This window comes from Talaromyces amestolkiae (genome assembly GCF_001896365.1).
Source record: "Talaromyces amestolkiae strain CIB chromosome Unknown scaffold4.1, whole genome shotgun sequence".
NCBI classification, from domain to species: Eukaryota; Fungi; Ascomycota; class Eurotiomycetes; order Eurotiales; family Trichocomaceae; genus Talaromyces; species Talaromyces amestolkiae.
In genome coordinates this window covers 770,913-790,526 of record NW_024468040.1, presented here as the reverse complement: position 1 = coordinate 790,526, position 19,614 = coordinate 770,913, and the positions used below count along the sequence as shown (strand labels likewise).

The following is a 19,614-nucleotide window of genomic DNA, read 5'->3' as shown; positions in this document are numbered from 1 at the left end:
TTATGAGGGCCTTCGTCTATCACTGGGCCCATTGACCCGGCTTCCTCGGGTGGCACCTGCTGAAACACTTGTGTATAAAGGCTTAGTTATTCCGCCCGGGGTATGTTATACTTCTCGCGGAGGACGATCTGAGCACATTGATTAACAATCTCAACGTAGACCGGGATAAGTGAAAGCAATCACTTTCTTCACATGAATCCAGAGCTATTTCCGAACCCAACCGAATTCAGACCAGAACGCTGGATTGAGGCTCAAGAAAAAGGCTTGCGACTTCAAGACTATATTGTCACTTTTGGTAAAGGAACAAGGCATTGTTTGGGAATGAGGTACGCACCAATTGTCAATATTTCAAAGAAAACCTTCATAACAATTATCTCTTTCGCGACCGCAGTTTGGCCTATGTAGAACTGTACATGACCATAGCTGTCCTCGTGCGTCGCTTCGATATGGTACTACACGAGACAACCGAGAAGGACGTAGAAATAGCTAGAGATCGCTTGTTCGGTTACCCCAGGGGTCCGTCTCAGGGAGTTCGCATTATTACTACGGCGATAAAGGACTGATATTGAGCAAAAGCTGGTCAGAGATATACCTGAAGGTAGAAATATGGATGGCTGACGAAAGCATTGCACTAGTGTTTCAACCTTCTTTCTTTTTTTCTTTCTTTTTTTCTTTTTCCTTTCCTTACTTTTGGTAGATATGGCTGGGTTCTACAGTATGGAAGGATGGATGGGTGATTTCATTTATTCTGACCCCTCGCAATATTAAGCGATATTCAAGTTACTACCACTATGTGTATATCTAACAATCAGTAGTGGATTCTCTGTAGGGACTTTCCTCTAGGCTTCAGCTCTTAAACTCTCGTTGGGCTCCGCGTCGGCTCGTGTTGACTCAGGTTGACTCGCGCAGCTCGCTACCAATTTGATCAAGTGATGGAGTATAGTTGTTGAACGCCAAGGTGCCCTAAGCGCAATCTGGCGCCTACGGATATTCGGAATCTAAATTACACAAAATTATCAAAAAGAATGCTCGAGAGTTGACTCAATTTGAAGCTCTACAAATCAACAAGGAGGCAGTTATCCAGAATATCCTGTCAAATATCGTCACTCTTTTTACCTACATTCTTTTGCACATACACAGCATCAAAAGCCTCTTACAAGGAGGTCCTGGTGGGTGTGCCAAATGTATTTAACAATATCGAGTGATATCCCTTCTTTTGTTGCTTCTCCACCCTACTGCCGTAAGAGCTCTAGTGTAAAAATCGGTCAACAAAAGTGGTGATACTTCTGTCCCCTCCCATCAAAGGCCAGAAATGAATTCTAAGCAGATGCATTTTCGCGAACAAGTATATAGGTAATAACTTGTTTTATACAATATTTTTGACAAGCGCCTCTTCTTACCCTCATCCTGAGATAGCCTTCTCTTCGAGCATAATTTTAACAGCCTGATTTCGCCTTTCAACATCTGTAACGTACGTCTTAAACTCTCTGGCGGGAATTCTTTTCATAAACATCTCGTCCAACTCTTCATAGGTTCGACCGGCAGTCTCTGGCTGGCACAGCCACAGGTATGCCAGGCACAAGAAACACAATCCGAAGAAGATAAAAGAAATCTTTGCTCCAAGATTTGCGTAGTCAGGGTTGAACAGATATGGGATCACGGATTGCCACATGACATTAATAGCACTTTGGGCGGAGTAGCCAATGGCGACAGTTTTCACGCGCAGTCTTGGTGTAGCAACCTCGCAGAGTAGGGAAAAAGCGGTTGAGCCAATAGTCACGTTATAACCCCAGCTGTATATCAGAATGAAAGCAACCGTAGCCTGAACCCGAGGAAGATCAGTTCCAAGGCCGAGGATACCCGTGATGAGAAGAGTGACGGTCAAGGCTGCTAGGCCCCAGAATGTCAGGTTGCGACGACCAATGTAATCTACAGTAGCGACTGCCATCAAGTTTCCGACGATCGAAAGAACTGGCTGCGCGATTTGGATTTTGAAGCTTTCACTGGTCGAATAACCTGCAAGCTCCAGATAATACGTGAAGTATCCAGCCACGAAAGTAATACCGGAAAGACACTGAATACACAATGGCATAATACTGATCATAGTGCGGCGCAGGTTGGAGCGACGGAAACACTCAATGTATGTAACACCCTCGGTCTCGGAGCGAATCTCCTGGAGAGTCTGTTCTATGAGCGCAAGTCTTGATCGAGCGGCATCGCCCTTGTAGCCAAGCCGGTGCAAGTTCTTGAGAGCCCCTTCTCGATTATCTTTGGAAACTAGCCACCACGGCGACCTATTTTTGGAAGTAGTTCATTGAAAAACCAAGGCCGTTTTACATCACGGAGTGGGGGATTGGATTCCAAAGGTTCGTACTTACTCGGGCATAAATGGCCATAGGAGGATCGATACTCCAGCGAAGCCGAATTGAGAGCAGAAAACGGAACGATATGCCCATCGTGATTGATATTGCCCCGTGTAGTTTATAATGAGGAACGCTACTAATGGACCTATACCGTAAGATATGCCCACGGTACAGGTGAATACACCACGAAGAGCGGTTGGCGTAATCTAGGACCAATGAGCAATGTATCCCCTCGACATTTCCCACCTTTTCGAGTAACTTACCTCTCCAATATAACTAATCATGACAGAACCAATTGCCCCGATCATAATTCCGTTCAGGAGCTTGCCAGCGAAGAAGACGGGATTTGTAGTGGCATAGAACTCAACGCCGACAGCAATGAACGAGACCACCAAGGCAATAAGAAGCACCGGTTTACGACCGATTTTGTCGGCAATGGGGGCCATAAACAGCGAGGAGAAGACAGCCCTGAACCGCCTTGTCAGTGAATCGTTTAGGGGCTGCTTCTCAATAGGGACACTTACATCGCCACGGGGGCGCCACCAAACGCTGATTGCCAGGCAGCTGGTAGGACATACTCGCCCTCGTATAGGTAGCCAAAATCACGACGGAACTGTGGAATCCCAATCACACTTGAACTGGCCTGAGCGTCGAAACTAAGTAGAATAATGGTGAAAGCTGCGTAAGCAGACCAGGCACATGCCCAAGGGTATTTGACAAAAGACTGCAGGATGCCGACTTCGTGTTCCTCTAGGCTTGTAAGGGGTGCCAGTTGTGAAGCGTTCACCTCCGCATCTTCAACATGAATTGGGTCTGCTTTATTCTGCATTTCCATCGGAATTGCTGTTTCAACTGATATGGTGATGTAAGATGAAAATTAGGTAGTGTACTTTGACTGAGAATCACAATCCTCAAGCCTATGGTGGTGGTTTCAAGTAGAACAGATTCAACATGTGTGAAGAGATCAATCCCAGAAACTTGGCGCTTTGAGCTAGTTTATATTTCCAGGCAACACACGGCAGATCTGGGGATATTGGGGAATCCGGAGACTGTGGAGAATCGCATGGTGCGGTGCTTGCAGTTTCCAAAATAGGCCGTCTGTAGGCACTACTAGTATGATTAATGTCTGGTTTGCTTCATAGTGGGGGAGACTTACTATACAGATCTGTCAATTAGAGCAGACTTCAGATACCTAATCTAGCAACTCTACAAACCGAATAAAAACAAGCCGTCAATCGTGAATGGTCATAGGAGCCGGCGAATTGGGCACGGTGCTCCTAGTGGTGATCATGACCTTTCTGGCGCTTCAAAGTACTGCTTTTGGCATGCTATTAGACCGCTACGTATCATTCGTTACTTGTTCCGGAGTGATACCCGTCGCTCTAGATGTGCCGGAGTTCCATGCGAAGAATGTACTACCGGTAGTTGAAACTCTCCACAAGTGCCGTTGCATGAGCTGATAGTAGATGTAAATCTCGATTTTGTATAATTTAGTGTTCTCTTCTGCGAGTTGTATAGTTTTTTGTATTCAACTCCGCTTCGTAGACAGTACTTATACGGATGTGTACTAGCTAGTTAGGGCTAATTACAATCCATGAGAGTGGGTAACCTTTCCCCATGTGGTGGTGCTTAAGACTTCCTATCTTAGTAAGGAAGTGTTCATTTTCGCTCCGCCGAGTTGCCTTTACCTATCTATAGCTGGCTGTCAACAAATTTATGAACTCCGACCACGTTGTTCTTTATCAGATGAAATATCAAAGCATTTCACATTCTCCGCTGGACTGGATCAGATACTAAGTCGCAGGCCATGGAACCCCAGAATCAGCTACGCAGAGTCAGGGACAAGCCGAGAATTTTCGTCACATCGGATATCTCCAATGAGCCCGACGATGCGCAGTCCTTGGTTAGATTCCTCTTGTACAGCAACGAGTTTGATGTCCAAGGCCTCGTCGCTTGTACCTCGACCTGGATGAGGAAAAATGTTCATCCCGAAGATATGCGACGAATTGTCGAGGCATACGGCCAAGTGGTGAATAATTTAAACGCACATGTGCACCCAGACAACCAGTACCCCAGTGTCCAGTACCTACTATCGCTCATTAGAAGCGGTCCACCTGTGTACGGAAAGGAAGCTTTACAGCCAGATGTGCCGCTGAGTGATGGTGCTTCATTGCTTATTGACCGTCTAGATGCCTCAGAACTTCCCCTCTGGGTCCTCTGTTGGGGTGGTGCAAACGTAATTGCCCAGGCACTGGAAGAAATTCGACGTAAAAGATCGGAGGATGAGGCAGCCAGACTACGTAGTAAACTCCGGATCTATACGATTAGCGACCAAGACGATACCGGCTCATGGATTCGCATAGGATTTCCTGAGATCTTTTACATTTGCTCTATTCACGGTTGGAATGAGTACGGAATGGCCTCTTGGGTTGGTATTTCCGGAGATCTGCTGATGCCGTTAGACAAAGGTGGGCCGGACACAAAGATAGTAGGTAAAGAGTGGCTCAGAGAGCACATTCAAATTGGCGCCCTAGGTGAACAGTATCCCGACAGTGCCTTTATTATGGAGGGGGATACGCCAACTTTTCTCTATCTCATGCAGAACGGTCTGGGGTCCCCAGAACATCCTCATTGGGGTAGTTGGGGAGGCCGATATGTCTTGACCGACTTGGGAGGCTCGGCAAACCACTACTCAGATGCGAAAGACAAAGTCCTGGGCAAGAATGGTCAGTTATTTACCAGCAATCAGGCCACTATATGGCGTTGGAGGGATGCATACCAGAATGATTTTGCGGCGCGCATTCAGTGGACCCTGAGCGGCGATCTAAAAAAAGCGAATCACGCTCCAGTTGCAATTGTCAACGATAGTTCAGGRGGGCCSGAGCCACTGTGGATCGAGGCTGAGGTCGAGACCGAAATCACACTCGATGCTTCCAAGAGTTACGATCCCGATGGAGATGAGCTGTCATTCAATTGGTTCCAGTATAAAGAGCCGACATCGGCGCAATCACTTATTCACTGGACGCAAGTAGCGGATGTCGAGTTCGTCCCTGTGGAGAAGCAGGAATCTATTGTAAAAGTAAAACTGCCCGCTCCACATATTGCTGCCGTCGATATCTTGAACGGTGTTGCTCTGAAAAAGGGACAGACTCTTCACTTTATCCTCGAAGTCAAGGACAACGGAACTCCAAGCATTACGACGTATAAGCGCGTGATAGTTCAGTTGACAAATCGCCAGTTGCGAGGTGCGTCGGGAAAGGCGTTTGATACGATTACAGAAGCATTGGGCCAGCACACTAAATAATTTGAATTCAACGAACCGCGAATTATCGAGGACATGCTTGATTTCTGGCCTATCGATAAGTCCAGCCAAGGAATGGTTAGGAAAAAGCCTCCTATGATGCGTTCTTCAATCATTCAGAGGAGTAGTGAAGTATGTGAAAGGGGGTTTTCTTCCCATCAACGAAAGAAGAATAACAATAATGGGTTGAAAGTCCTAAAACTGCGGGCCTAGAATGTCTCGTCAAGGAACTTGTTCAATATTATTCGTACTTCATACATATTCAAGCTATTGATGCAAGATCTCACTGTTTGCAGGAGTCGGTTATGGTTAGAATTTTGTCCGATTGACGTTGTAGCGTCCGTCCACAGGGACATGAAAAAGCCTGGACATGGGAACAAATGTACAGACTATGAATACTTCTCAACGCCGGGACATTTAATTGAAGTCTAATTTCTTTACATACTCTCTAGAATAGCTTGTTATAGGTACGGACAACACCGATTGAAATAGTCAAACATTGATCAGGGTTGAAGCTAGAATTTGACTACATAATCAATCAGCAGAACATCCCCTTTCAATACATCTTATGACATCTGAGCAAGCTTCAAGTCCAGTGATACCGATAGATTCCGAGCCAACATGAATGCCATATCTGACTTTCTCCCAAGATATTGAAGCGCACGGATACAATCTTCACATCCTTGCAAGAAGGAAATATGTCCGCCCGAAGCATCCAATCTTTCTAGAAGGATATATGCTGCTTTGGCGAATGAATGAATCAGAACAATAGTCCAGGGTTCAACCAAGAATGCGACCTCGTTGAGTGAATCGTGGAAATGGAGATGCATGGATGGGTTCTGCCCATAGAGTGACGCACGACACAGTTTGCTAACCACAAGTGCATGCTCTGTCCTCAGCTTCGAGACGAATCCAGCAACTATGCGATCCTCACTTTTATAACCAAGTCTTCCGATGTCTATGCTTTCCATCGTGTCTGCCAGAAGCATTACAGCCAGATTCCAATGGCCGTCGAGAATAACATACCATGACTGGATGCGAGAAGGTAGAAAGTCGTGATTCTCAACGCAGTCGAGCATAAATCTTCGATAGGTTTGATTCCAATGCTGATATACCTGAAGGGTCTTCTGGATACCCTCCTCAATGGCATCAGGACCAGCTCCCCTATAAATAAGTGTTTGTAATTGAGTGACCCGACGGTAGAGTAAGACTTTTACGGGCGTCGCTTCGGAAAGTACGGCGGCGGCCTCTTCGTAGGAACATGGCCATCTTGGGTGAGCTCCGCTGAGCTTGGCAGGATAGAGGAAGAATTCTCCCCACACGTCTTGTTGCTTTCTGTAAATCTCTGTCTGCGGATTTCGTGTCAAGCTAAGCTGTTCAGAATCAAGTATTGTTGGCGATGCCGATGCGATCTGACTATCCTCATCTGATACCACCACTGGTCGCTGATACATGGCTGCACTCAATGTATCAAACATGACTCCTAACCAGAATAAGAGACCTAGTGTATTACGACTCTCGTGGCTGTTGAGAATGGGATCCACTTGCAGACGCTTCAACCTTTCCGATTCATTGACAAATGTTGCTCCGATTGACGCCATTTGAGACTCATTCACTTTTGGATGAGCCTCTCGCACAAGCCTAACAAATTTACAGCGAAAAGTAAAGAGTTGGCGGTTAGCAGTCTCCATGAATGTTGGCGCACAGTCATTTTCTAAAAGCTGGTCTAGCCGTTTATCTTGCCTTATGTCCAATGGACTTTGAGTCAGGGAGAAAATAATGTTTGCAAATACAATTCGAAATGAGGGAATTGTGGTTGAGTGCTCCAAGCCATGACGTGCCTCATTCCAGACGTACTCCCGGATAGATCTCTCATCACGGGAGATAGACGCTGGGACGGATAGACCTGTGCCCCTTTCCGCGTGTTGAGTCCACTGTGAGGCGAATGCCATGATGGCTAGATGCAGTACTCGGTCGGCGGTTTTGTTCTCTTCCACACTTAAAGCCCTGCCACGTATTGAAGATGAGGAGCGATCTAGCCGGCAAACCCGAATACACATTCTGTTGGACCAATTTGGACCCCATTCTTCTCTCTCGTCACCTGGCAGAGCGCTGCTAATAAAGTCGCTGTAAGGACAGTTGTGCTCAGTCAGCCAGCATGATAATGCATTTTCCATGCTGTCGTGGTATATGCGCAGTAAGTTACGTCTCATCGTGGAACGAGCGTATTGGCTTKCTGCATTCTCGGACGCAATGCAGAAACTTGGTGGACTTAGTAGTGTGTTAAAATGAGGCGTCGACCAAGAATTGAGACCGGTATGATTGTCTCCTTGAGAGAAAAAGTTCAAAGGGCTGTATCCTCCTTGGGACTGCTCACTAATGTCGGTTTCATTCTCAGAAGAGCTGAAAAGGCATTCAAGGTCTCTGAAAGCGTCTTCGGGGTGTCCAGTGGCCGCGCCGGTTTGCCAATCAGACGAGATGTCTATGCTCGGAGCAAGAAATTCCGACTGATCCGCACTCAGCCCTAATTCATCTAATCTGCCAAAAGATGCGCCTTGTAGGCCTGAGGAGAACTCGATAGGAAAATGCGCAGCATCTATCGAAGCAGGTATGTTCGCGTGGTTAAAAGTAACAGGATACCATTGCGATGAAGAGCGAAGCTGTTCATCCAGAACGACACCGTACGAGCTTGCAGTCGATGAAATATCGCTTGTACTTGCCGGGTTTCTTGAAGCGTGTGATTTGGGTTTTGTCTGTCTTTTTGCTTCCTGCGAAGAGAGCCAATTAAACGTACACTCTTTTTTCCACCGCTTGCAATTGTAGCACGCGACAAATTCGTCATCTTTTCGGGTTTTCTGGAATAGTGGTGTATCAAGTCAGATATAAAGATGGGACAGGTATAAGGTATAAATAATCACACACACCGGTGCATTACAGCGTCTTTTGCCTTTCCGGCATGGATCACAGCTGTGAAGTTGGCGCCGGACAGGCCCCTCCATGGTGTGAAATAGCGTAGTCGATGTCTGTAACTACCGGACTTGTCTTTGTATTGAATGATAGTTTTAGTCGACAGAATCTCAGTATAGGTGAATATAGACATGAAGACTTTGCGGGGAAAGTGGCTGGGCCCCCACGTTTTATCTCCAGCTCCATGGGTCTTCCATGGGCATCCCGGAAACCCCGCAGATTACGAGGTTCTCTATAGGTATCGGTGGATCTCGGGGTAAAAGGGATTGGCGTTCCGGTTGGCCGGGATCAATAAATGGGGATTATGCAACTGTGGATGAGAATGGCATCTGGCATAGTGCAGCCCTACATTTACTTTCTTCATATACTCGTAGGAATCTATGAAGCTTTTACAAGATCCTTTTAGGTTTGCTTATGACTAGCGATTTATCTTGTAGCTTTTTAATTCAATCACATTATTTCCACGAGTTGGTTTCATGCACAAATCTTTACAACATGATGCTCGGTTTTTTTAAGGAAACCATTTAGCTTGTGTGCTGTACACAATCGCCTTAGAATGAAATATCTATCCACATTGTAGCCCGCTAGGGAAAAAGGGGTCGAAATTGAGATTCCCAACTATGGGCCCTTTCAAACGCTTACATTTCCAATATCAACTGAGTTGGCACCATTACTATTGGCACGGTCAATTGAGATTGAAGCTGTTGCCATTGTCGTGAGAGGAAACTTACTCGTGTTGTTTGAAAGTCCAGAGGGCCCCCAAATCGCCGACAGGGAGCCGGAATGGGAATTCCAAAGCCTCAAAGAGCTGAACAATCAAAAGATAAAATCCAAACAGGCTCGCGACGAATAGTGAAGCTCCGGCACCCTATGAAAAAAATATATACGAATTAGAACTTATTATTTCATGTTTCGCGTTGTAATAACCGGGGGGCAACTTTACTTTAATACATCGACCACCGATAGAGGTGTGTCCCTCTGCTGACTGCCAGTAACCAGCTGTTAAGAGTAAAAAAACGAGAATCAATGACAAAAAGATAAGCGTATATACGATGTTGGTTCGCGTTGCGCAGATCATGAAGATCAGCATCAGGATGGCCATGGTCAAGAAGAGGAAAGCTAAAATGACAGTGAGTATTTTCAAGTATTATTCGAGAACAGCAGTATAGCTAGGATAAACGTACCGAAAGTATTCATGAACTCGGGGCTGGACAATCCGGAAATCGTGTCGGTCGAGGACGAGGAATACGGTGCTGTATATATGTCAGGATTCTCCGCAAAAGATGGACAAGCTGGTGAGAACTAACCAGCTGCATTGAAGGCAGGAATCATCGTGGCTGCAAACGCAAACCAAAATCCTCCTAGAAGAATGCGTCAGTAATGGAAGTCATATCATGATTCACACTGCAGGCGATGAACACTAACCGATGGTACCGAATACAACGCATGGAAACGTATTGCCCAAAATGAACTCAAGAATACTCGTAATGAGTAGTAGAAGCCCACCGAGGAAGACGATGGGTCCGCTTTTACGTTCGTTAGAAACTTTTCTAATCCGGAAATTTGTGCATCTTACATGAAGGCAAGTCCATTTCCGCCAGATCCCCTCCAGGCCATTAGACAGCACGAAAGAGGCGTAGTAGTGATAACGAATCCACCTAACGCTCTGATATTGTATTCTCAGTTGTTAGTATTAACTCTTTCTTTCTCTGATATGTAGTAAGGTGGAACGAGCTCACAGTGGTGTCGGATTTCCTAATTGCTTAGCCAATTTAGGCTGCCTGCGAGTCATCGGAGCTAGATACAGTCTTTCGAATTGTTCCGCTGATAGAGTCACGGATCTATACAGCGGGTTGTCCTCATCATGAACTGAGCCCGCTGTCTTGCCATTATGACTGAGAGAAGTGTTCATTTCGTTTTTGGCAGACCAAGTCTGAAGGAATGTTTATGGATAAGAGTGCAAAAGTTTTGAATTTTCTGCAATGAAATCTTGAAGAGGAGGTCTGAAAGCCTTTAAACCCCTGGAAACTTTCCAACAACGGCGAGAGTAAGGAGTCAATTCCATCCCAAACTCATTGCCTTATGACCGACTGCTGTAGGCAGGGGACTTCAGGGGACGTTCTTTGTACATTTGGCCCCGCCCAGCGATGAAAAATACAGATAAGTTGCAAGTACACTCGTAATATTAATCGGCGATACTGATGAGTTCTGCCAACGTAATGAATTCCCGTATCGTATTCGCTTGAAGTTCTTGGCCAGCCGCTAGAATTGAAGCGAGCTGTGTGGTTCGGGCATGCGGATAGTTCTCATGCGGAACCGCATGGCCGCACAACTACGGACCGATATGGTAAAGTAAGACGGCATTCGTTCGCAAACTTCGGCCCCGATAACTCGATCTATACTTTTACTCCACCATTGATTGTTGATCTGCGTCTCATTCAGCTTCTGGTGATGCTTCCAAGGGACTACCGCCTCCACACAACCGCACCAGGAAAATGCTGATCTGAGCATACAATTGACCAGTACAAACCGCCCCCAGTCGGTCAAAGGGAAGTTGTCACCAACAATCGATTTTCGTAACCAAGTGTAAGACTGGATCATGATTGATATGCAAAATATCTTGGATTGATTCATGGTTCTGCGGGGAAGTAGCTGCTTGATGCGCATCCGCACAAAAGCTTTCCCCGCAAAACCTGACACACTCCACGCGTTTACTCCACGTTGACATGCAAAGAAACCCTTTTGTAGAAAAACTGCAAATATTAGAGATAGCTGAATAAAAGCTAGGGGGCGGTTGCGATGTTTGACTGGCGAACGGTATATCCTAAAACCCGTACATCAAATATATAAGTCCTCCTCATCACGCTGTTTCGACCTTGTCAGCTCATCAAGCAAAAAATAATTTTTCTTCCTTGTTATTTAGCTCACACATATTCAATCTTCCGACTCGTTACATCAACTATGTCTATTCCTGAACTTCAGTGGGCGCAAGTGGCCGAAAAGATCGGAGGTCCGCTTGTATACAAACAAATCCCCGTTCCCAAGCCGGGCCCCGATCAGATATTAGTAAAGATCCGCTATTCTGGGGTTTGTCATACCGATCTGCACGCCATGATGGGCCACTGGCCCATTCCCGTCAAGATGCCTCTGGTCGGCGGACACGAAGGCGCCGGAGTGGTCGTGGCAAAGGGCGCCCTCGTCCACGAATTCGACATTGGTGACCACGCCGGTGTCAAGTGGCTCAATGGGTCGTGCTCGAATTGCGAATTCTGCAGACAAGCTGATGACCCTCTATGCGCCCATGCACAGCTTTCAGGGTATACTGTAGACGGCACTTTCCAACAGTATACACTTGCCAAGGCTTCTCATGCGTCGAAAATTCCAAAAGATGTTCCTCTAGATGCCGTGGCGCCAGTGCTTTGCGCTGGTATCACAGTTTATAAGGGGTTGAAGGAATCTGGAGTTCGGCCTGGGCAAACTGTGGCCATTGTTGGGGCTGGTGGTGGCCTGGGGTCCCTTGCCCAGCAATATGCGAAAGCGATGGGGATCAGAGTAGTGGCTGTGGATGGGGGTGATGAGAAAAGGGTTATGTGTGAGCAGCTCGGCACTGAGGTATTAATATGAACACCCACCGATATAGAGATAAAGGAAGTTAACCAGCAAATAGACCTATGTAGACTTTACCAAGTCCAAAGACTTGGTAGCCGACGTCAAAGCAGCGACCCCTGACGGTCTGGGAGCTCACGCAGTTATTCTACTAGCAGTCTCAGAAAAGCCTTTCCAACAGGCCACCGAATATGTTCGCTCCCGCGGAACAATCATTGCCATTGGATTGCCCCCCGATGCATATCTCAAAGCTCCTGTTCTGAACACCGTTCTTCGCATGATTAGTATCAAGGGAAGTTACGTTGGGAACCGACAGGATGGCGTGGAAGCTCTAGACTTTTTTGCTCGAGGCTTGATCAAAGCCCCGTTCAAGGTGGCTCCCTTGAAGGATCTCGCGAGTATTTTTGAACTTATGGGTAAGAGTCTTTTTTATGTTCTTACGCGATTAGCAACTTTTCTAACTTTTAGCAGAAAAGGGACAGATCGCTGGACGCTACGTGCTCGAGATGCCGGAGTAATTATGATTTCTTTGAACACCTACCTAACTGGGTATGGACCACCAGAACCTGGAGTTGATGTTATGATGTTAAAGATTATGTAAATGATGAGATTTCCTACTTTTGACATAGCTGTTGTGCTCAATATCAATGTCCAGCTAATTCACATCTTTCAAGAAATGTCTCCATTTAGAGTATCTCCATACTATTCGTAGTATTCGTAGTAATCTTAGAGCCTTTCTGTTGCTTGGCCAGCTACCCATGGTATGGTCACCAGTTTAAAGGATTTATTTATACAGCTAAAAAAGTAGATAAATTTGATATGAATTCTCGGTCTCAACGCCAAAATTAAGTGACTATAGATCCTTCAAGATGCCGTAGCTGCAGTATTAGCCTTACAGGAAACTCGGCTCTTTTTGCAACCATCCCTGATAAGCAGAATGAACCTACGATTTCTCTTTCATCACATTCCAGAAAATCTTCCCTGTATCTGGGATAGTTATCTGGTTCACATGGCTCAGAAACCATTTCCCCACTTCTACTCCTTGACAGTTTAGATCAACAGACGAGTTGATGTCACCCGAGAAAGTAGATACGTGCTTCTTGAGGAAACCTTTTTGATTGATAGTCTTATCGTAAACCAGACCTAATACAGAGCCACAAATCCCTCGGAGTTTGTAATTTAGCGTTCTCGCTCAGCTTTAGCGCGGGAGAGAGGTTTCCCCGGATCGAAGGAATTCTGCATAATGCGGAGAGAATGCGTAGATGCGGAGCCGCATACTGTAACCATTGCGGACATTTTGCGGACAAAGCGTCCGTTTCCCCTCTTTTAAGCAGCCGAATGTTGTGTAACGAGCCTGCTTCAGAGACCAAATGCTGCTTAAATATTTCGTCTCCGCCATGTGCATCATCTAATTCTGCAACATCTCTTCTCTCCGATATACATACCTATTCTAATATTCACATAATGGCCTTGTTTCAAGAAATCAAGACACCTTTGCTCACGTATCAGCAACCCTTGGGACTGTATGTCTGAATTATTATGAGTTATATGATTCCATGCGCTAAAGAGTGATTAGGTTCATCAACAATGAATTCGTTCCTGGAGTTGCAGGTCGGACCTTTGAAACAATCAACCCTCACGACGAGAAGCCCATCGTAGCCGTTCACGAAGGCGACGACAAAGACATCGACATTGCTGTGAAGGCCGCTCGCACCGCATTTGAAGGCGAGTGGAAACATGTTACCCCCTCCGAACGCGGCCGTCTGCTCCTCCGTCTGGCAGACTTGCTGGAACGCGATATTGAAATAGTAGCTGCAATCGAAGCACTTGACAACGGCAAAAGCGTAACCATGGCCAAAGGCGACGTGACTGCTTCGGCAGGCTGTTTTCGCTACTACGGCGGCTGGGCGGACAAGATTTACGGACAAACTATCGACACCGACTCTGGTAGCTTCACGTATACTCGGCATGAGCCTGTGGGCGTGTGCGGTCAAATCATTCCATGGAACTTTCCGCTTTTGATGTTTGCATGGAAAATCGGTCCTGCCATAGCAACAGGAAACACCGTTGTCCTTAAAACAGCAGAACAGACGCCCTTGTCCGCGCTTTATGTGGCTACTCTGATCAAAGAGGCTGGCTTTCTTCCTGGGGTAATTAATATTATTTCTGGATTTGGAAGAACAGCCGGAGCAGCAATTGCTACCCACATGGATGTTGATAAAGTAGCCTTTACTGGGTCAACTCTCGTGGGCCGCCAAATCCTGCGAGACGCAGCTAATAGCAACTTGAAGAAAGTGACGCTCGAACTTGGCGGGAAATCGCCTAATATTGTTCTTCCAGATGCGGATCTAGAACAAGCAGTTGAGTGGGTTAATCTGGGTATCTTTTTCAACCACGGGCAATGCTGCTGCGCGGGTTCGAGGATTCTAGTGCACGAGTCTATTTATGATGAGTTCATTGCGCTTTTCAAGAAACGGGCTGAGCAGAACAAAGTTGGAAACCCCTTTGACCCTGAGACATTCCAAGGCCCGCAGGTGTCGCAGGTACAGTACGACAGGATCATGGGCTATATTACAGATGGAAAGAACTCAGGTGCAAAGGTTATCACAGGTGGTGACCGACATGGAAGCGAAGGATACTACATCCAACCCACTATTTTTGCCGATGTGACCGAAAATATGACGATAGTGAAGGAGGAGATATTTGGACCCGTGTGCACAGTACAGAAGGTCCGCGATGAAGCTGAAGCCATTGCTTTAGCTAATGCAACGAATTATGGTCAGATCTCCAGGCTGTGATGTTTGCAATCTTGCTGACCGATAAAATTAGGGCTTGCCGCGGCCGTCCATACCACAAACATCAACACCGCCATCAGAGTGTCCAATGCAGTCAAAGCAGGGTAGGTTTTTCTTCTAAACGAGCATGTTCCCTTTGAATTTGAGCTGACTATCTATTTGTAACAGAACTGTTTGGGTCAACAACTACAACACTCTTCACTACCAGATGCCATTTGGTGGCTTCAAGGAGTCCGGGTTGGGTCGAGAGCTCGGAGCATATGCTCTGGATAACTATACAGAGATCAAAACAGTTCGCGTGCACCTCTCCAATTCTTAGGTCTGCGATGTTTGCGAGAGTCCCTTCTGATTATAATGATGACGGTACTGAACTCTTGGCTTGCAATTTTTCTGCTGCACATAGCTCTGCTTCGAGCTCTCTCTGCAATTGCACTACTATTGATTTCAAGTGACGAGCAATTGTTTCAAGGTTGGAATCTCTATATAGCGTATCAGGTTGTAACACATGCTTTCCGACAAACTTATATATTTAAGGATCTGTAATTCTTTAAATGTCTTTATGAATATTTCATAGGCTTATTGGTCATTACTTTTTTTTATATACCTACTAGGTAGGTACGAACTAGATATGTCTTTATCGGTAATAAATTCAAAATCAAGAACAGAGGAAAATCCATCGATTAACGTCCTCAGCGAAGAGTCTTGCCAAGTACAGCCTTCGTGCCACTCTCACAGATCTCATTCTCATGGGGTTACCCGTGTTCTTTGACCGATTTCCAATCGAACAAGAGCGTGGGTAATACTCACGCAGGCATCGCTCATACCGACGTAGAACGTATGGTCAATGGAGTCGTTATATGCCTTAAGAATCTGCGGCAGTAATTCTGGCGGCAAGACGCTGCGCGGTTCCGTAGCATCAATACCCACTAATTGGACTATCGTATCGGCTGGAATGACCTTTTACAGATTGCTTTTCAGCTGCTGCAGGCACACGTATTTCGACAACACAGACACAGATGGATTCGCCTAGCTACTAGCTACAGAACACGAGCGAAGTGCCGACGGGCACAACTTTTAAGCAGGTGAGAATTTTTAGAATAAACATCCATAACGTTGACTCCATGCTGGCGTGAGCGTCTAGTCTGTAAATAAAGAAATGGCTTATGATGGAGGAAAGTGAATGAACCAATCAGTGACATAGCAGCACCAAAGTGGGGACTGGACGATGATTTCATCTAAACAAAAGTCTCCATCTGAGTTGTAGCTTCCTCCTGCTACAATCCAATTAATTGAAACACAATTTTTATTCTCTACGTTACCACATCTCAATGCCTAGATTACAACTGCCGTTGAGCCACTCGAGCTCAGTCCGGATGAAGAATTTCCTGTTTGCCTTTCGACGGCAGTACTCGTCACAACCAAAGTACACCAGCGACGATATAGCCACTCTCCTAGCTAAACCAACATGGTCTGTCCGAAGCCTTCTCCCGAATACCGATGATCCAACGATTCCACTCTCCATCACGCCCCAGAGACTTCACCATCTGCTCCGTCTGTCAGCGCTCCCGCAACCAGTCGATAAAGCGGAGGAAACGTCTATGCTAAGGACGCTCGAAGCCCAGATCCACTTCGTCAAATCGATACAGGATGTCGATACAAAAGACATCAAACCTCTCCGAGCGATTCGAGACGAGAGTCGCGAGGCGATCAGGGACTCTACGATAGGCTTGGAGACATTGAAGGAAGCATTAGCCAAGGAACAAGTGGTCGGTCGGCGAAAGAAAATACAGCGCCAGGTTACTGAGGACGCTGATGCCAGCCATGTCGAGAGCGACCAATGGGACGGAAATGCTCTGGGGTCGGCTACAAGGACCGCCGGAAAGTATTTCGTCGTGCAAAGTCGTAACTAAGACCCTTGTCGGTGTTGTTGGTGTTGTGTTGGTTTGGTCTTGGCACAAAGTATCCCGCATCCACCGCCTTGACGTCGACGTCTTATCATCTTCTACAACCATTCATTTAACGTTGACATCAAAAATTCTCATATCATGGCTCAGCGATTCTTCGACCGGTTCGCGAATGCTCCGGATCGTGGCAAGGAGGAGCACAAAAATGAAGAACATGGCCTGTCCGATTTTCTATCCAAGTCCCAGCGCGGGGACCTGATGGTACTGATCTCGGCTGCTTTGGAGCAGATGCGGAAAACAATACTGGAAAGCTTCGAAGCGCTGCCCGTCCCTCCGAAAGAGTCACCAAAGCCGAAGAATGAAGATGCTCGAGATTGGAGTGGGGTCGAGCATGACGTCCCGTCGAACACAACCGAGGAAGGTGTAAGACGTGCAGTTGGCTTGGATCCCAGATCGAGAAAGGCAGCACTGGCGTACTTTGAAGAATGGCAGAATTCAGTCTTCTTGCGGGTCGGACAGGTTGTGAACGAACGGGAAGATTCACAAGATGGTCAGACTCCTGTCAAGAAGTTTCCCGAGGATCTTATAGAGCTAGAAGAAGAGCACTCGAATCGACTACAGCAAGTATATCAACCTCTCGATAATTCCCTTCGAGAAGGACCCAAGGCGCAACGGCTACTTATCTTACGTTCTCTACTACTCTTGCTTCTCGGCTTKGAGCATTACAATGCGTACTCGCGAGTGCTTCTACTGCACGTCACCTCTTCATTGAACCTTCAGACCAGTGACCTCAACGATAATGAAGCCAAAATAGCACGTGGACTACTTGACACCGCAGTAGCCATGACAGCAGATGAAGAAGCAAAAAAGAAGGCAGCGGAAAACCAGGAACTCCGAAAATGGAAGGTTGGCTTTGCGACAGTAGCTGGTGCAGCTCTCATCGGCATTACTGGCGGTCTTGCCGCACCCCTGGTAGCAGCCGGACTTGGTACTGTGATGGGTGGACTAGGTCTTGGAGGGACTATCGCAGCTTCTTACCTGGGAGCGCTCGCCAGTAGCGGGGTAGTAGTGGGCGGCCTCTTTGGGGCCTACGGTGGGAAAATGACCGGAAAGATGATGGACAGATATGCTCGCGAAGTTGAGGACTTTGCTTTCATACCTCTGCGAGGTAAAATGACAAAGAAATTAAAGGATGAAAAAGAAGCCGCAAAAGAAGACCACCGCCTGAGGGTGACAATTGGTATCACAGGCTGGGCCACTGAAGAGAACAATATAACTGAACCATGGCGAGTCATCGGACCCGAGTCGGAAGTATTTGCACTCCGATGGGAATACGAGGCATTACTCAAACTTGGAAACTCAATGCGTGCTCTGGTCGCCACGGCAGCATGGAAAGTGGCGAGCCATCAAATCCTCATCCGAACCGTCTTTGCGGGCATCATGAGCGCGGTATTTCTGCCCCTGGGTCTCGTGAGACTTGCCAAAATCGCCGCAAACCCTTTCAGTGTAGCCATCTCACGAGCCGACAAAGCCGGCGAAGTCCTGGCCGACGCTCTGATAAACGGAGCACAAGGGAAACGACCCGTGACCTTGATCGGGTACTCTCTCGGCTCTCGAGTGATCTATTCATGTCTGCAAAGTCTAGCGAAAAGACGAGCCTACGGTCTCATCGAATCAGTTGTTCTCATGGGCTCTCCCGTCCCCGCAGACGCAGCTGAATGGCACTCCATGCGTGCCGTAGTCGCCGGTCGACTGGTAAACGTCTACTCAGAGAACGACTCTGTCCTCGCCCTTCTCTACCGCGCCACGCACCTCGAAGTCGACATCTCAGGCCTCCAGCCCGTCACCGGCGTCCCGAATCTCGAGAACATCGACGTTAGCGCTACGGTGTCGGGCCATCTACGCTATCAATTCCTCGTCGGCCAGGTCCTGACAGATATCGGATTCGAGGAGATTGATGCATCCGAACTCGAAATGGAGAAATTGGCTCTGTGGAATCAAGATGAGCAAATCGAGCGCGAACAAGCGGAGAACGAAAAACGGAAACCCGCGACAAAAGAAAAAGAAATCAAACGGAAACCCGTACTACCAGCCCGGCCACCCGCCGAAGCTAAACCAGACGGTTGGCCGTTCGAAGCGTTACCTACCGAGCAATCTGAGCAAACATTGACCGTCAAAAACCCCACACCAATGGAAGAAGAAGAACAACCCTCCCACCACCCTCTCTCCTCCGTACGCAATCATCATAATGAGGAGAAAGAGGAGGAACACACCTCGGATGAATCCGATCAAGAAGATCAACTAAACTTCATAACAATGATCGACGAAGAGGACGAGGCGCGTCTGCATGCGGAAATTGAACAGAGGACGCAGGAGCAGATGATCAGTTGGAGGACGAGGAAGATGCGTGTTGATCGGGATTGATCTCTCTTTCTTTCCCCCTCACCATCTTTATATATATGTCCAGGTGTTTAGGTAGAAATAATGAATCTGCTTTTAGTGGTTTGGATATGTGGACCACACTAGTTATGATACTGTAGATGAAAGTGTTTCGATCGATGAATAGACCTAAGATTCCTTTGTACAGACTTATCTATATACGTTTGACACTACCTACATGAAACCTAGCAACATGGTCCGACCACAGATATCCATGAATATCAAAACATGCCAGTGCA

General features: G+C 46.9%; 7 protein-coding genes across 7 annotated transcripts; 5 read left to right on the top strand and 2 right to left on the bottom strand.

Annotated features, from left to right (window-relative positions):
- Nucleotides 1-1,402: 1,402 nt before the first annotated feature.
- On the bottom strand, nt 1,403-3,198 carry BHQ10_002854 (uncharacterized protein; the record flags this gene model as incomplete). The annotated part of the gene is made up of 4 exons (XM_040875045.1): nt 1,403-2,294; nt 2,379-2,569; nt 2,627-2,831; nt 2,888-3,198. The coding sequence occupies 4 exons, from the start codon at nt 3,196-3,198 to the stop codon at nt 1,403-1,405; spliced, it is 1,599 nt and encodes a 532-aa protein (XP_040731358.1).
- A 972-nt stretch (nt 3,199-4,170) lies between these two features.
- On the top strand, nt 4,171-5,667 carry BHQ10_002853 (uncharacterized protein; the record flags this gene model as incomplete). The annotated part of the gene is made up of 1 exon (XM_040875044.1): nt 4,171-5,667. One exon carries the CDS (start codon nt 4,171-4,173, stop codon nt 5,665-5,667), a length of 1,497 nt encoding a protein of 498 aa, XP_040731357.1.
- Nucleotides 5,668-6,230: 563 nt separating this feature from the next.
- BHQ10_002852 (uncharacterized protein) lies at nt 6,231-10,543 on the bottom strand (the record flags this gene model as incomplete). The annotated part of the gene is made up of 10 exons (XM_040875043.1): nt 6,231-7,305; nt 7,522-8,432; nt 9,274-9,304; nt 9,363-9,499; nt 9,683-9,750; nt 9,816-9,884; nt 9,939-9,992; nt 10,057-10,157; nt 10,208-10,297; nt 10,371-10,543. The coding sequence occupies 10 exons, from the start codon at nt 10,541-10,543 to the stop codon at nt 6,231-6,233; spliced, it is 2,709 nt and encodes a 902-aa protein (XP_040731356.1).
- Nucleotides 10,544-11,592: 1,049 nt separating this feature from the next.
- Nucleotides 11,593-12,755, top strand: BHQ10_002851 (uncharacterized protein; the record flags this gene model as incomplete). The annotated part of the gene is made up of 3 exons (XM_040875042.1): nt 11,593-12,243; nt 12,299-12,653; nt 12,709-12,755. 3 exons carry the CDS (start codon nt 11,593-11,595, stop codon nt 12,753-12,755), a joined length of 1,053 nt encoding a protein of 350 aa, XP_040731355.1.
- Nucleotides 12,756-13,701: 946 nt separating this feature from the next.
- On the top strand, nt 13,702-15,351 carry BHQ10_002850 (uncharacterized protein; the record flags this gene model as incomplete). The annotated part of the gene is made up of 4 exons (XM_040875041.1): nt 13,702-13,760; nt 13,814-15,015; nt 15,067-15,136; nt 15,201-15,351. 4 exons carry the CDS (start codon nt 13,702-13,704, stop codon nt 15,349-15,351), a joined length of 1,482 nt encoding a protein of 493 aa, XP_040731354.1.
- Nucleotides 15,352-16,360: 1,009 nt separating this feature from the next.
- BHQ10_002849 (uncharacterized protein) lies at nt 16,361-16,942 on the top strand (the record flags this gene model as incomplete). Its single annotated transcript, XM_040875039.1, has 1 exon — nt 16,361-16,942. One exon carries the CDS (start codon nt 16,361-16,363, stop codon nt 16,940-16,942), a length of 582 nt encoding a protein of 193 aa, XP_040731353.1.
- A 135-nt stretch (nt 16,943-17,077) lies between these two features.
- Nucleotides 17,078-19,360, top strand: BHQ10_002848 (uncharacterized protein; the record flags this gene model as incomplete). The annotated part of the gene is made up of 1 exon (XM_040875038.1): nt 17,078-19,360. One exon carries the CDS (start codon nt 17,078-17,080, stop codon nt 19,358-19,360), a length of 2,283 nt encoding a protein of 760 aa, XP_040731352.1.
- Nucleotides 19,361-19,614: the final 254 nt, after the last annotated feature.